Raw genomic sequence first — 15,671 nt, 5'->3', positions numbered from 1 at the left:
CCAAACTCTGTCTATGGATATCTGCTGACCCTGAGTCACACATGTGATAGCAGATTCAAAGCAACTTAGCTAAAGACAAAAGATCTGAATAGAGATAAGAGTTACTGCCTAAGAAACATGGTTGTGGTTCTCGTCCAGAGAAGATAATTAATTAGATGATAAAATAAAACAAATAATCATCAGAGAAGAATTGCAGAATCCAGAGTCTCTACAACTTAACACTTAGAATGTCCAGGATATAATTCAAAATTATCTATAAAGAATCAGGAAAATGGAACACATTCTCAGTAGAAAAAAGAAAATATGTTCAAAAACATGTTTATACTTGATTTTATACCACTAAAGATTAGAAATCTCAAGAACGAGATAGAAACCATAAAAAATGAAAATTCTAGAACTGAAAATTATAATATTTGAAATTAAAAGTCAGGTGGAATTAACAGCAGAATTCAGATGAAGAGGAAAACTTAATTGAACTTAAAATTAGATCAGTAGAAATTATTTCCTAATTAGCAAATGAGAGAAATGGGGCAACTGGGTGGCTCAGTCGGGTAAGTGTCCAACTCTTGGTCTCGGCTCAGGTCTCAATCTCAGGGTGGGGAGTTCAAGCCATGCCTTGGGCTCCACACTGGGTATGGAGCCTATGGAAAAAAAAAAAAGAGAGAGAGACAAAGATTGAAAAAAAATTTAAAAATGAACAGTGACTCAGGGACTTCTTAGATAATATCAGACAGTCTAACATACATGAAATTAAAGTCCTAGAAATAGAGGAGAGGGGGAAAAATGAGGTAAAACATTTTTTAAAGAAATAATGGCCAACTTTTAAAAATTTGATGAAAGATACAAATATATAGTATTCAAAAATCCCAAGCAGAATAACACTACGAAGAACTACTGAGGCACATCATAGTCAAACTGTTGAAAGCCAAGTGTAAAGAAAAATCCTGACAGAAGAAAGAGAAGAAAATGACATATTACATACATGGGAACTGCAGTTCAATTAAGGGCTGAGTTCTCCAAAGAAACTATGGAGGCCAGAAGAAATTGGAACAATAGAATAACAATCATCAATCCAGAATTCTGTATTCAGTGAAAATATCCTTCAGGGTGATGACAAAATAATGACATTTTCAGGTAAAACTATGAGATTTTATTATTGGCAGGCCTGCACTATAAGAAGAGGTAAAGGAAGTTCTTCCAGCTAAAAAATAATAGATGGAAACTCAGATCCTCAAAAAAGAATAAGGAAATGGGAATATGAAAAACTTGTAACACTTCTTGCAGGATTTTTATTACATATAGATGGAATATATATAACACCTATAGCATAAAGGATAGGGATGGGTATAGGTTATCATCACAAAAAGAACAACTATTTTTAGTTGCTGCCGAGGCATTTTACATTATGACAACCCTGCTCACACCCCAAGTTTGGACATTTAAATAAGGACCTGATATTAGGATTCCTGCCGCAAGTTACCGCTATGCTTTTCCCAGGACACCCTTTTTAAAATAACCACTTAGAGGTAAGACCACAAAAAGTTAGTGACCTCTACCGCAACCACTTTATAAGTAATAGGTGCTTGCCACCCTGTTCTTCATCTCCTGCTCTCTCATGACCTGGTAACAGAGGACTGCCTTTCCTCTGTCTCATTGCTCCTCCCCATTTCCTCCCATTTCTGGGATCTGTAAGTAATAAATCTTGTGCTTTACTTCCTTTATGTGGGTATATTAAAAATGCCTTCATCAAAATGACCCTGGGGTTTTCACTTCCACAGAGTGGGAGCTCAGATGCTGAGGGAGCTACCTGTCAACCACCCATGTGGGTGGTTTATTCCTCCTCACTCAGTAGATCCTAATCTGCAATTTCTAAATTCAGTATATAGCTCCTCAAAACAGTTATGGACCTGTTTACTCAACTAAATAAATGTTTATTAGAGTGGTACAATATTAAATGTAAGTGGAATAAAAAATTAAGGGTGTGTTTTGTAATATCTAGATAAACCACTAAAAGTAATGTAAAGAATTGTATATAAAAAACCAGCAGACATTTTTAAATGAAATTCCTGAAAAAATAATTAAATGAAAGCCCAGGAAAGGAAGAATAAATGATCTAAGTGATCGAGAAAAAGACAAAAAGGGGAAGGGGAAGAATAGAAAACCAATAATAAACTGGTAGACCTAAATCCGATCTTATCAATAATAGCATTAAACATTAATGGACTAAGGTAAATATGAGGCAGAGGTTGTTTGAATGGATTGAAAAACAAGACCCAATTACATATTGTTTATAAAAGATATATTTAAAATATAAAGACACAGATAAGGTGAAATAAAATGGACCCAAAGAAATATGCCACGTAGACAGTAAGCATAAAAAGACTGAAGTGGATTTATTAATATCTGATAAAATAGATTTCAACACCAGAAAATATTTGCAGACATGTCATAACAATGAAAGAGTAACCGGGAGGCCATAACAATCATAAATCACAAATAAATTATAAAACAATCATAAATATGTACCTATTAACAGAACTTGAAAATATATGAAGCAATGCTGGACAGAATTAAAAGGATAAATAAAAAATTCCACAATCATAGTGGAGACATTAACACCTCTCTCAGCAATAGATGAAACAACTAGATTAGAAAATCAACAAAAACAAATTTGAACAATATTATGAACAACTTCAAAATAAGGAACAAACACTATTTCTAACAACTACCCATATACACTATTTTCAAGTGGATGTAGTACATTCACCAGCATAGCCCATAAATGTATTATTTATTTCTGCATGACTATGATTACCATAAACTTAGCTTAAAAGAACAAACACTTATTATCTCAGTTTCTGTGGGTCAGAATCCTTGCATGATTTAGCTTTGTTGTCTGCTTCAGGGTCTTACAGAACTGCAGTCAAGGTATTGGTTAGGGGTATGGCCTCATCTGAGGCTTATTTGGGGAAAAATCCACTTTCAAACTCATGTGGTTATTGATAGCATTCAGTTCCTTGTAGCTGCCAGACTGAGGGCTTCAGTTTTGCTGGCTGTCAGCCAGAGGCCACCCTAAGTTCCTTATTTCATGACTTTGATACAGCAGCTTGTAAGCTAACAGCTTACTTTTTCAAAGCTAGCAAAGGAGGGCGTCTCTAAGCATAGATGGGTTACAGTCTTACATAATACAATCACATATATTTTGTCACTTTTGCCATAATGTATTGATTAGAATACATAGGTCCTTCCCACATTTAAGGAGAAGATAACACAAAGGGCATGAACATTAGGTGGTACGGATAATAGGAGCTACCCTAGAGTCTGTCAGCCATAAAATATGTTGGGCCATAAAACAATAAATCAAACAACTGCAAAATTCACATTCTTTTCAAGTGCATATGGGACACAGACCATGTTAGAGCATAGACCATGTTAGAACAAGTTTCAGGAATTTTGAAAACATTGAAATTATATAGAGGATGTTCTCTGATAATAGTGGAATTAAATTATGAATAAATGACATTATGATATTTAGAAAAACCCCAAATGTTTAGAAACAAAACAATATTCTTCTAAATAATCTATGGGTCAAAGAAGAAACCATAAGAGAAAGTAGAAAACATTTTGAACAGAATGAACAGAATGAAAATGAAAATACAGCAATATCAGAATTTTGGAGCTGCAGCTAGAGTAATATTTAGAGGAAAATGTATAGATTTAAAATGCCTAATTTAGAAAAGGAGCAAAATCTAATGAATGATTTGAATTCTGATCTTAAGAAATTAGAAAAAGAAGAGCAAATTAATTCCCAAGTAAGTAGAAGGAAGAAAATAATAAAGGTAAGGGCAGAAATTAGTGAAGTAGAAAATGCATAATGATAGGAAAAAATCATTGCAGTCAAAAGCTTGTTTTTTGAAGGGATCAATAAAATTTTAAACTTCTAGCTAGAATTGATCAAGAACAAAAGAGAGAAGGCACAAATTACCATAATGGGAATGAAAGCAGAGGCATTGCTATAGATCCTACGGAACTGAAAAAGACAAAAAAGGAACACTGTGCACAACTTCATACCAATAAGGAATTGTACACAACTTAGATGAAGTAGACAAAATCCTTGAAAGACAAAAATTACCAAAATTAATCACAAAAGAAATAGAAAGTTTGAATAGCCCTATATTGACCAATATATATTAATATATGATCAGGTGAGCATTTTTCTAGGAATGTAAGGTTTATGCAACATTTAAAAAAAAGTCTATCAGTGTAGGATATAGTGGAAGTGCCTTCTCTTCCAGCCTCTTTGGTCTCAGCTAAAGAAACAAGGTGACCAAGGGGACGTCATCATTTAGAAAGCGTCACAGTAGATGCACATGGTATGCCGCTACTGTAGCTCTAAGGCCTACTACCTACAGAAGTCGACCTATGGCAAATGTGGCTATCCTGTGGAGCAGAAGAGAGAGTATAACTAGCCAAAGCTAAAAGACGAAATACCACTGGGACTGGCTGAATGAGGCACTCAAAAATTGTATACCGCAGATTCAAGCATGGATTCCATGAAGGAACAACAACTAAACTCTGTTGGGGCCTCCAGTTCATCTTAAGGATTTCAACAGTTAGTCACCACAATAATAAATGTTCTGATTAAAAAAAAAAAAAAAATCTATCAGCGGCACCTGGATGTCTCAGTCAGTTAAGTGTCTGCTTTTAGCTCAGGTCATGATCTCAGGGTCCTGGGATCAAATCCCACATCGGGCTCCTTGCTCAGTGGGGAGCCTGCTTCTCCCTCTCCCTTGGCCCCTCCCCCCGCTCATGCTGTCTCTCTCTCTTTCAAATAAATAAATAAAATCTTAAAAGCTATCGATGTAATTCATCATATTAATATGGTACAGAAGAAAAAAACACATTATTACTTCAGTAGGCATAGAAAGTACATTTGACAAAATCCAACACCTGTTCATGGTAAAAAAAAAAAAAAATCTCAGCAAGCTGAGAATAAAATGTAAGACTGGTTTAACATCCAAAAATTAATCAGTGTAGTTCATCATATTAATAGAATAAATGAAAAATACATGATCGTTTCAGTGAAAGCAAAAAAGCATCTGACAAAATTCAGCACCCATTCATGATAGAAACTCCTAACAAATTAGGGACTGATGGGAATGTTCTAAACCTGATTAAGGTTATTGTGAAAAAAAACAATAGTAACATCATTCTCAATGGTAACAGTCTGAATGCTTTCTACTTAAATTCAGGAATAAGACAAGGTTTTGTGCTCTTACACTTAATTCAACACTGTACTGGATGTTCTAGCTGTATAATGTGGCAAGGAGAAGAAATTAAAGTAATGCAGACTGAAAAGGAAGGAAACTGTTTATTTGCAGACAACATGATTATGTACATGGAAAGCCCTAAAGAATCTACAAAAAAATCTAGACAGATTTTTTTGGTACAGGGTACCAAAGGCCATAAGATACAAACCCAATGTACCAAAATCGATTATATTGTTATATCCTATCAATGAACAATTGGAAAATAAATTTTTAAAATATCCATTTACAATAGCATAAAAATAAAACTCAGAGGGACGCCTGGGTGGCTTAGTTGGTTAAACATCTGACTCTTGATCTCGGCTCGGGCCTTAATTACAGGGTTGTGAGTTCAAGCACCATGTTGTGCTCCACACTGGGCATGGAGCCTACTTAAAAAAAAAAAAAAAAAGAAATAAACTTAACAAAAGATTTGCAGGCACTGTACACAAAAGCTACAAAACATTGCTGAGGGAAATTGAAGATTTAAATCAATGGATAAATATGCTATGTTCATGGATTGAAAGATTCACTTGTGTTAGAGTTTCATCTTTCTTCAAATTAATTAGATTTGGCACAATCCCAGTCAAAATCCCAGCATGTGTTTTTGGAGAAATTGATAAACTGATTCCATTATTTTTGTGGAAAGTGAAAACATAGAATAAACCAAAACAGTTTCATAAAAGAGGAACAAAATTGGAGAAGTTATGCTACCTACCTAATTTCAAGACTTACTATACAGCTATAGTAATCAAAACAGAGTGGCATTGGCATAAGATTAGATATATTGTTCAGTGGAATAGAACAAAGAGCATAGAAACACACACACATACACACATGCACACGCACTCACACATATATATGGCTGGTTGTTTTTCTCCAAAATGTGTAAAGGTAATTCAAGAGAAGGATAGTCTTTGGTACTGGAACAACAGGTTATCTCTATGGAACAAAATGAATCTCGTTCCTTACTACACATCATACAGAAAATTAATAAGAGCTAAAATTATAAAACTTCTACAGGGACACATAGGAGAAAATCTGTGCTTTACTGGGTTACACAAAGATTTCTTGAATGGGACTTAAAAAGTATGAACTATAAAGGAAGAAAAATGTTAAAATGTACTTCATCAGAATTAAAAACTTTTGTTTGCAAGACACAGGTAAGAATAGGAAAAGGCAAGCCACAGATTGGGAGAAAATAGTTTCAAAGCATATTTGATAGAAGACTTTAATTCACAGTATGTAATGAGCTCTTACAACTCAAAAATAATGTGATAAAATAGCTGATTAAAAAATGGGCCAAGCCCTTCTCAGACCTTTTAGTTCTGAGTAGGAACAATAAGAAGTTCTTACGATGTTAGGAATAATAGTTGTAATGTATTGGCATAATTTACTTGAATGTCTTTAATTTTGATATTAACATCAGCTTAAATCTATTTTTGCTACCAGATGATAGCTATTTTCATGTACTCAACTTCCCTCCGCATTGTATTAATCTGTTACTCAGTGTTAGTCTTAATTTTTCTGTGTTGGAAATATGTATTGCATGAGTATCTGTAAATCATGACAGAAAATGCAAACCATTTTCTGAGACTTTTGGGTCATGCATTGATATGAAGTTGCTAGCTTATTTTATTCATAATGATTTTATCTTCCTCTGTTACCCTCAGAGGATACTGTTTTTTAAAAAGGATATCTGTAAATCTTCTAAGATTATTAGATTATGTGTAAGATTATTTTCTGTTTCAGTCCCACCCTCCCGCCTATACACCATTTTCCACAAAAGCTCCTACTAATTCGTTTATCCCCTTCATGTAGCTAGTTGACTGTGAATAAGTAATGTGGAAAAGGCAAAAAAAAGAAAAGGGCAAAACTCTGAAACAGACATTGTCTGTGGACTATCCAGGTGAGAGTGTCTAGCTGGGTGGTGAGATCGAGGATATATATTTGTATTTACATTCACATTTAATATTTATATTTGAGAGTACGTAGTTAGTTGTTAAAGCCATAGATCAGACTGTGAAGGGAAAATGTTGAGAGAACAAAAGGCCAAGGGCAATACTTTAGGGAATTTCAGTATTTAACTGGTAGATTGCAGGAGAGGAGCCTAAGAAAGAGACCGAAAGGGAACTGTTAGAATAGTATGAGGACAACCGGAAAGGGGGTGTGTCATGAAAGCAAATGAGATTAGTTTCAAAGAGAAAGTAATCAGTAGTATCAAAAATAGAGAGGACCAACAAAATAAGTGCCTGGAAGTTTTGATTGCTTTAGCAAATTGGTGACTTTTAGAGAGCAGTTTCAGAGGAATGGGTCAGAAGGAAAGAGGTAGAAACCAAATTCTAGGGCTTTCAAGAGCAGCGGGAGTTGAGGAAATGAAGAAAGGGAGGTGGTTGGCTCTATGGCTGAGAACATGGCCTGTGGAGCCAGATGCTTGAGTGTTGGTTCTCATCCTTGCACTTACTACTGGTATGATCTGTGATGAGTTGACTGACCTATCTCTCTGTACCAAATAAAGACAATAACCATACCTACCTCATAGGTAGTTATTATATATATATATATATATATATAAACTGTTTAGAATGGTGCCTAGCAGAGAGTAATTGTTATATAAGTATTAGTCGTTATTGTTATTAATATTATTGCAGATTATTTTCCTGGAAAGTTTGAGATGGGAAGAAAGACAATCTAGCTCACTCTGCTGGAGGAAGGAGGGAGAGTTAAGGAGGGAGGAGTTTAAAAATGTATTTATATGATTAGAAAAAAAGTCAAAAGAAAAGCTGAAAATATAAAAGGGAGAAGTGAAAACAGATGATGCAAAGTCCCAGAGCAGGTGGGAGGAACATGCACAAAGAGGAATTGGCCTCAAACAGGGGGCACAATACCTGAATCACTCAGGTTAGGGGTAAGGATGAGTTATGATAAATACCAGGATGTTGGGAGTGGTCTGATGGCTTTGATTTTTGTCAATTAAAGTAAGAGGTAAGGTTGTATGAGGAAGTGGAGGGGGAGTTGGTGGTGGAGAATCATGAGTTTTTAGGATCCCCAGAGGAAATTAGAGAAATTCGACCATGGACAAGTAAAATGTCTACAGTCTTTGCTTTGCAAACTTAAATATCACAAGATTTTTTTTTTCCATGTCTCTTTGTAGAAAGGGTTACATGACACATAATTATTTTCAACAGAAAGCACTTTGTCTTATTTTGTAAAAAAAAAAAAAGTTTACACCCATGAGATAACTTGGAACAACCTGAGGTCTTGCAAAGCTAGTCTTGAGAATCATTAAATTAACCATCTTAACCCAAAAGAAGAAAGAATATAATAAAAATTGAACAAAACTTCAAAAAATCTAAAAAGGTTAGAAATCACTAAATTGGATTAAAAAGTTTTCTTTCCAATTCTTTGTCTATTTCACTAACACAGTACTTTAGCTTTTTAACAAGATGCAAAAATTACTATAATTACTTACTCCTGCCTAAGGAACCTTTCCTTCTAAGCGTAGGAAATAATTGTAGAAATTGCTAACAAGGAAAAATCTATGATTTTTATAGTTTGAGCAATCTGAGTTTGGGAATAAACAACAATTATTATTTATTTATTTTTTATTTTAACAGTGATCCTTATGTGAGAGTGACGTTATATGACCCAATGAATGGAGTTTTTACAAGTGTGCAAACAAAAACCATTAAAAAGGTTAGACTTAGCAGTATTCAAAAAATTTTTAAATATAGTTTGTTTTATTTTTATATGACAAAATATAAAAAAATTAGTTATACTATGTTTGTTGTCTTTTAGACTTTGAATCCAAAATGGAATGAAGAAATATTATTCAGAGTAAGTATGTATTTTATTTCAGTAAAACAGCAAAAAATTTTTCTCAGTAGGTTTGAATGATAAGTTACCATTTATAACATTCTAAAATGTATCTTATTAGAATTTGTCTAGATTTTTGAAAATTTAAAAAGAGTTAAATTTAGGTATCCCTTTGATGACATGGTCTTGGAACCATTTATCTAAAAAAAAAATGTATGTAAGGTAACAAAGAGGTAAAAGACAATTATAAACCTGGAATTATCTTATTCTACTTTAATTCTGATTTAGAGACTGTATGGTAGTCTTATTCCAATTTAGCAGATTTTGGTGTTTTCCCCTAAAGATCATACAATATTTGTGTTTCCCCAGTCATTTATTGAATAGACTGATCTGGACAAGAGATGGTGAGGGCCTACCGCTAAGTAGATGCATTTCTTCTTATACACCCTTCATTCACATTCCTGCCTTCCCCTTCACCCTTCCTCCCTATACCATAAGAACAAACTCAGATCAGCAGTTATTTCAGACTCTTCAGGAGGGCCCTCAAGTTGACAATGTCTCTTTGTACCAGTTTGTCAGAGTCATTGCTGATGCCAGAATCAACACCCTCCCAGCAGTGACAGAGATGCAAACAGTAATCTCCCCTTCTCTGCTGGATCGTTCCCATTTGTACATTCCATCCTTTAAATGTCCTGCCTTGACCTCATCTTCCCCTTTAGCTTTGAACTTATTTCTCTGTTCACCTGAATAATCAACATTCTTGAAAGAGTTGCCTGCCCCCATCGTATCTGCTTCTCTAATGCATTCCTTAACCCACTCTAATCTAACTCACACCTGCATCATTGGAATAAACCTGCTCTTCCTGAGGTCACCACTGACCTCTGTGTCGCCACATTCATCTGATCTCACCCTACTTGCATGCTCAGCAATGGTTGACGTAGCTGACTGTGCCTGAAACACCAGCCTCTCTGGAGGCTCGTATGGTGCCACACCGGACTTCAGTCAGGAAAATAGAAGCCTCTCTTCTGTATCCCACATTGGAAGATTTTTTTATTCGTTTTGTTTTGTTTTAATAAAGTGAATTGGAAGGGAAGAAATTGCTGAAGCAAATCTGAGAAGCTGTTACTGAAGATCCAGCCAACAGCACCAACTAGGGTGCTTCTGGTTTTTCTTATGTAGAGAAGGAGGTCTCCCTTACCCTATTTAGTATGGCATGAAAACAGCATTTTAAATCAGTTTGGAAATTTTGGATTCTTGAGGAAATAGTATTGAGTCAACTGGATAGTCATATGGTGGAAAATGAAGCTAAATTTCTGGCTTACCTTCACCAGAATAAATTCCAGATTTGGTAACCTCTGTTTTTGATTGCTTCTTGGCACAAGTATTGCTTAGGAGAGAATTTTAAAATTCCCAAGTGGTTGAGTGTTTTACTTATTTACACTTTTATTATTATTTTACTTATTTTATTGTGTTTTTCTTAGAAATATATGTGTTTTCAATGTATTGAAGTTTTTTTGTACCTTACTCTTTTTTTTTCTAATATCATTGGCTTGCACATGTCAACTAATAATTAGGTGTAATAGGGATGGATGTTTATTTGTCTTGTTTCCAATTTTAATGGGAATTAATTTAGCTTTTCTCCATTAAACATAGCCTTTATTTTTTTATCACATTAAAGAGGTATTCAGCTATTGTTATTTTTTTCAAGAATTAAAAAATTTTACTCTTCCAGTTTTAGCCATAATGTAGTAATAGGGCATTGAACTTAACCTGATGCTATAAACAACTGTAAAGGTGTTAAGGATGTTAGCAGGATCCAAAGTCTCACAACATAATATTCAAAGTGAGTCTAAAATTATTTTACATACAACAAACCACAAAAATATGACCAATTCTAAAAAGAAGACAATCAGCAAGTGCCAATAGCAAGATGATGCAGACATTGGAATTTAGTAGTAGAACAACTACCAAATTAGAACAGCTATTATAACCATTATATTTATGCTCCATGATATAGAGGTAAACACTCTTGAAATGACTGGGAAGATAGATATTCTCAGCAGAGAATAAAAACTGCAAAAAAGAATGAAATAGAAATATTAGAATTTAAGAATATAATACCTGAAATTTTAAAACTCACTGAATAAGCTCAATAGCAAAGTGAAGATAACAGTTAATAGCATTAGTGAAGTTGAAGATAAGCAGTAGAAATGATCTAATCTGAAGAACAGAAAATAAAGATTAAAAAAAAATTAGTAGGGCCTGAGGGACCTGTGGACAATATTAAAAGAGCTTAATATCTGGGTCATTGAAGTCTCAGAAGAAGAAAAAGACATTGGTGGAAAAAAACGCTTGAAGAGATAATGGCCAAAAATTTTCAAACTTGGTGAAAGAAATGCCTTTACAGATTAAAGAAATTCAGCAAAACACAGAGTATGTGCAAAGAAAATCATGCTCAGACAGACACATCATAGTCAAATTGCTGGAACCAAAGATAATGAAGAAATTTTGAAGACAGCCTGGAAAAATGGTAGAGGAATAATTATTTAATAGCTAAAGGTTTTCAGAATTCTATATCTAACAAAAATATCCTTCAGGAATGATAGTGTAATAAAGGTATTCTAAGCTGGGGAAAAATAAGAGAATTTATTGCCAGTAGACGTACTCTAAAGGAAATTATTTAGGCTGAAGGTAAATGATACCAGAGGTAAATTTAACCTCAGAAATGAAGAAAAAGCAACAAAGAGTAAATATCAGTTATTATAATATTTTATTTTCCCCTCTTGAGTAACTTAAAATATTAATGGCTGTTGAAAGCAAAAATTATAACACTGGTGAGATTTATGTGGGTATAATATGTATTACAATCGTAACATAGGAGAGTGAGGATAAAGCAATCTTTTTGGTTGTAGGGCTTCTATGTATTACTTAAAGTGGCTTGATATTCACTTTAAGTAGTCTGCAAAAAGTTAAGTATGTATATTGTAATCCTTAGTGTAACCACTAAAAAATAATAGATATAGCCAAAAAGACAACAACAAATAAAAAATAGAGCAAATTCATCAAGAACCTACAGACATTAAATGAATAGTAAGGGATGCTGTGAACAACTCTATGTCCATAAATTCATTAACTTAGATGAAATCAACCAATTCCTTTTAAAAGATATGTATAATTTAAGAAGATAAAAAGTGCCTGAAAAGTTCTGTAGCTCTTAGAGAAACTGCATTTGAAAATAGTTAAAAACCTTCCAATAAAGAAATCTTCAGGCCCAGGCGGTTTCATTGCTGAATTCTGTCACACATTTAAGGAATAAATAATTCTAATTCTACACAATGTCTTGCCGAAAATAGAGGAGGGAACATGTCTCAGTTCATTCATGAGGCCAACATTACCCTGATACCAAAACCAGACAAATATTTTTTAAGAAAATAAAACCGTAGCCATTTTGTGGTAAGTTTACTAAATTGGGTCCCTTCCATTCTGGAAGGGCCAGTAATTTGTTCTCAGATTACTTCTGGGTATGGGTTTGCCTTTCCAGTCTGCAGAATCTCAGCCAGCACAACTGTCTGGGGGCTTACAGATGGATGCTTTGTAGGGATAGAAATCCACACAACATTTCAACCTTCCAGGGGACCCAATTCATAGTGAAAGGGGTGCAGGAATGAACTCATGAGCATGGGATCCATTGGTTGCATCACCTGCCACATCATCCAGAAGCAGGAGCCTCACAGGACACTGGAACAGCCTACTGAAGGAACAACTGAAGCACCAACATGGAGGCAATAGTCTGCAAAGATGGGGTGCCAGTTTATTCACTAAACCAGAGGCTTCAATATGAAGCTGTGTTTGCAACAGAAAGTATACACGGGACCCGGAACAAAGGAGTAGAAGTAGGAGTGGCCCTACCTGTCATCATTTCCAAAGACCCACTGGAGGACTATATGCTTCCCAACCCTGGAACTCTGGGCTTTACTGAGGTAGAGGTCTGAATTCCCAAAGGGAGCACACTCAACCAGGGGACATAGTGAATCCCATCAAACCACAGTCTTCAGCTAATGCCAGGGCACTCTGGACTCCTTGTGTTCGGAAACCAGCAGGCGACTGGAGCTATTACTTGGTTGAGCTTGCATGTGTAGTCCTTCTCCAAAGTCTGTCTGGATTCTGCAGGGACTAGACTGGAGAATTAAATGAACCTGTTACAGGAACCACCCTCGTATCCTTTAGGGCTTTAGTGGTGTACTAATCTTTGACATTTCCACCAGGTTGCAAGATTTTTGTTTGTTTTTTTAAACAGTTTTATTGAGATATAATTCACATAACATACAATTCACCCCCTCAAAGTGTACCGTTCGGTGGTTTTTAGTATATTCACAGCATTGTGCAAACATCAACAAAATCAGCTTTTAGAACATTTTCATTAGCCTGAAAAAAAAAACCCATACTCACTAGCTGTCATTCTCCATTTTTCCCCAACACCTGCCCCTCTTCCCGGACAACCACCAATCTACTCTCTGTGTCTTAGATTTGCCTATTTTGGCCATTTCATATAAATGGTTTCATACAGTATGTGGTCTTTTGTGTCTGCTTTCTTTCACTTGGCATAATGTTTCCAGCGTTCAACCATGTTATAGCGTGTATCAGTACTTCATTTCTTTTTATTTCTAAATAATATTCCATTGTATGGATAACCACATTTTATATATCCATGCATCAGTTGACGCATATCTGGGTTGTTTCTGCTTTTTAACTATTACGAATAATGTGTGGACATATATGCTCATTTGGAAGTATATACCTAGGAGTCGGATTGCTGGGTCATATGAGGAATTGCCAAACTGTTTTCCAGAGTGGCTGTACCACTTTATATTCTCACCAGCAGTATGTGAGTTTTGATTTCTCCATATCCTTGACAACACTTGTTATTATCTGTCTCTTTACTACAGCCCTCCTAGTGGGTGTGAAATGGTATCTCATTGTGGTTTTGATTTGCATTTCTCTGATAGCTAATGATGTTGAACATCTTTTCATGAGTTTATTGGCCATTTGTATATCTTCTTTGGAGAAATGTCTGTTTAGATTCTTTGCCCATTTTGTAATTGGATTATTTGTCTTTTTGTTTTTGAGTTTTCATAGTTCTTTGTATTTCTAGGTACAAATCCCTGTCAAACACATGATTTGCAAAAATTTTCTCCCATTCCATGGATTGTGTGTTTTGATTTTATTGGTGGTATACTTTGAAGCACAAAAATTTTTAATTTTGAGGATGTTCAGTTTATTTTTTCTTTTATTGCTTGTGCTTTTGTTGTCATATATAATCAATGTTGTTTTAGATTTATTACCTTGACCAGAGGGAGGACAGTTTCAGAGGCTTCCACTTGGCTTTCTCACTTTGATAGCTCTTATCCCACAAGCCATGGATTCAACGTGGTGGTGGTGAGGGGTCCAAGTTCCAGTATGTCAATCCCACTTTTACACTTGAAAACCAGTGAAATGACTACTGGGTGGATCCACAGAACGAGTGGACTCAGTACAAGCTGAATTTTAGCCAGGGCATTTCCCCAGGATACCACTGGAGAAGTCTTTATGAATTGAGCCACCATGTTATGCCAGGGACTGCATGTGTCCCACATTCTGCTCAGGATGGGGAGCTCCTTGACAGCAAGTAAGTGTGGACTGGTCCTAAAACCCCACCACCCATACCATCTGGTTGGTTTAGGTCTTCTAAGAAACAGACACTCAGATGGGATTAGATACACAAGAGGTTTATTGGGCAAGTACCTGTGAAGGTTAAAGCGGGAGGACACACAGATGGGAAGAGCCTTCTCATCATGATGCAGGCCTAACACTTGTGCAGGGAGAGGGGAAAAGATTGGGTAGCAAGAGCCCCGTGTTGCAGCACAGTTCTGAGAAAGTCTTATCCAAGCTGATGGAGAGTTTCCCAGGAAAGATTGTCTGTTAGAGAAATCCTGTGTTGGGCATGAATGGCCAGGCTCTAGATCCCTGCTATGCCCAGGAGAACACAATGGGTAGATTCAAAGATGCATGGTCAGCCAGAGGCTGTCAATCAGCTATGCAGGTTCTCTTGAAAGAGATCTAAGTGGCCCAATTCTGGCCGTTACAATTGTGATACTTAAGGGTGCATACTATAATCCTCAGAGCAGCCACAAAAAAATTAAAATGGAAAATTATAGGTAAAAATCCAATAAAGGAAAGAAAATGGAATACCAAGAAATACTTGATAAATAATTTTTAAAAAAGATAAAAGGGAATAAAGATAAATAGAATAGAAATAGAAAGATGATGGTCATAATGCCAACCATCTAAATAAGTACCCGAAAAAAGCAAGATTCAAGCATATGCCCTTAATAGGAGACACACACAGGTCAAATGTAAAAGTACAGAAAAAGATATACCATTCAAACACTAGGCCAAAAAAAAAAAAAAAAAAAGGCCCCAAACAAACAAACAAAAAAAACCCTGGTAAGGCTGTATTAACATTAGATAAGTAGACTTTAGGATGAAAAGTATTATTAGAGATAAAGAAGG

The 15,671-nt window shown here is 35.3% G+C and overlaps 1 protein-coding gene and 1 pseudogene across 2 annotated transcripts in view; both read left to right on the top strand.

Moving 5' to 3' along the window:
• The window catches only part of NEDD4 (NEDD4 E3 ubiquitin protein ligase), a 118,680-nt gene that overhangs the window by 15,494 nt on the left and 87,515 nt on the right, over window positions 1-15,671 (top strand). For both annotated transcript variants that reach the window (XM_032417480.1, XM_032417481.1), the window contains exons 3-4: window positions 8,924-9,002; window positions 9,105-9,143. In XM_032417480.1, the coding sequence (XP_032273371.1) occupies window positions 8,924-9,002; window positions 9,105-9,143 (118 nt within the window). The remainder of the gene's footprint in view (window positions 1-8,923; window positions 9,003-9,104; window positions 9,144-15,671) is intronic.
• Window positions 784-4,601, top strand: LOC116640437 (annotated as a pseudogene).

Source organism: Phoca vitulina, unplaced genomic scaffold (assembly GCF_004348235.1).
Source record: "Phoca vitulina isolate PV1807 unplaced genomic scaffold, GSC_HSeal_1.0 scaffold20, whole genome shotgun sequence".
NCBI classification, from domain to species: Eukaryota; Metazoa; Chordata; class Mammalia; order Carnivora; family Phocidae; genus Phoca; species Phoca vitulina.
This window is presented reverse-complemented; position numbering and strand designations above follow the sequence as displayed.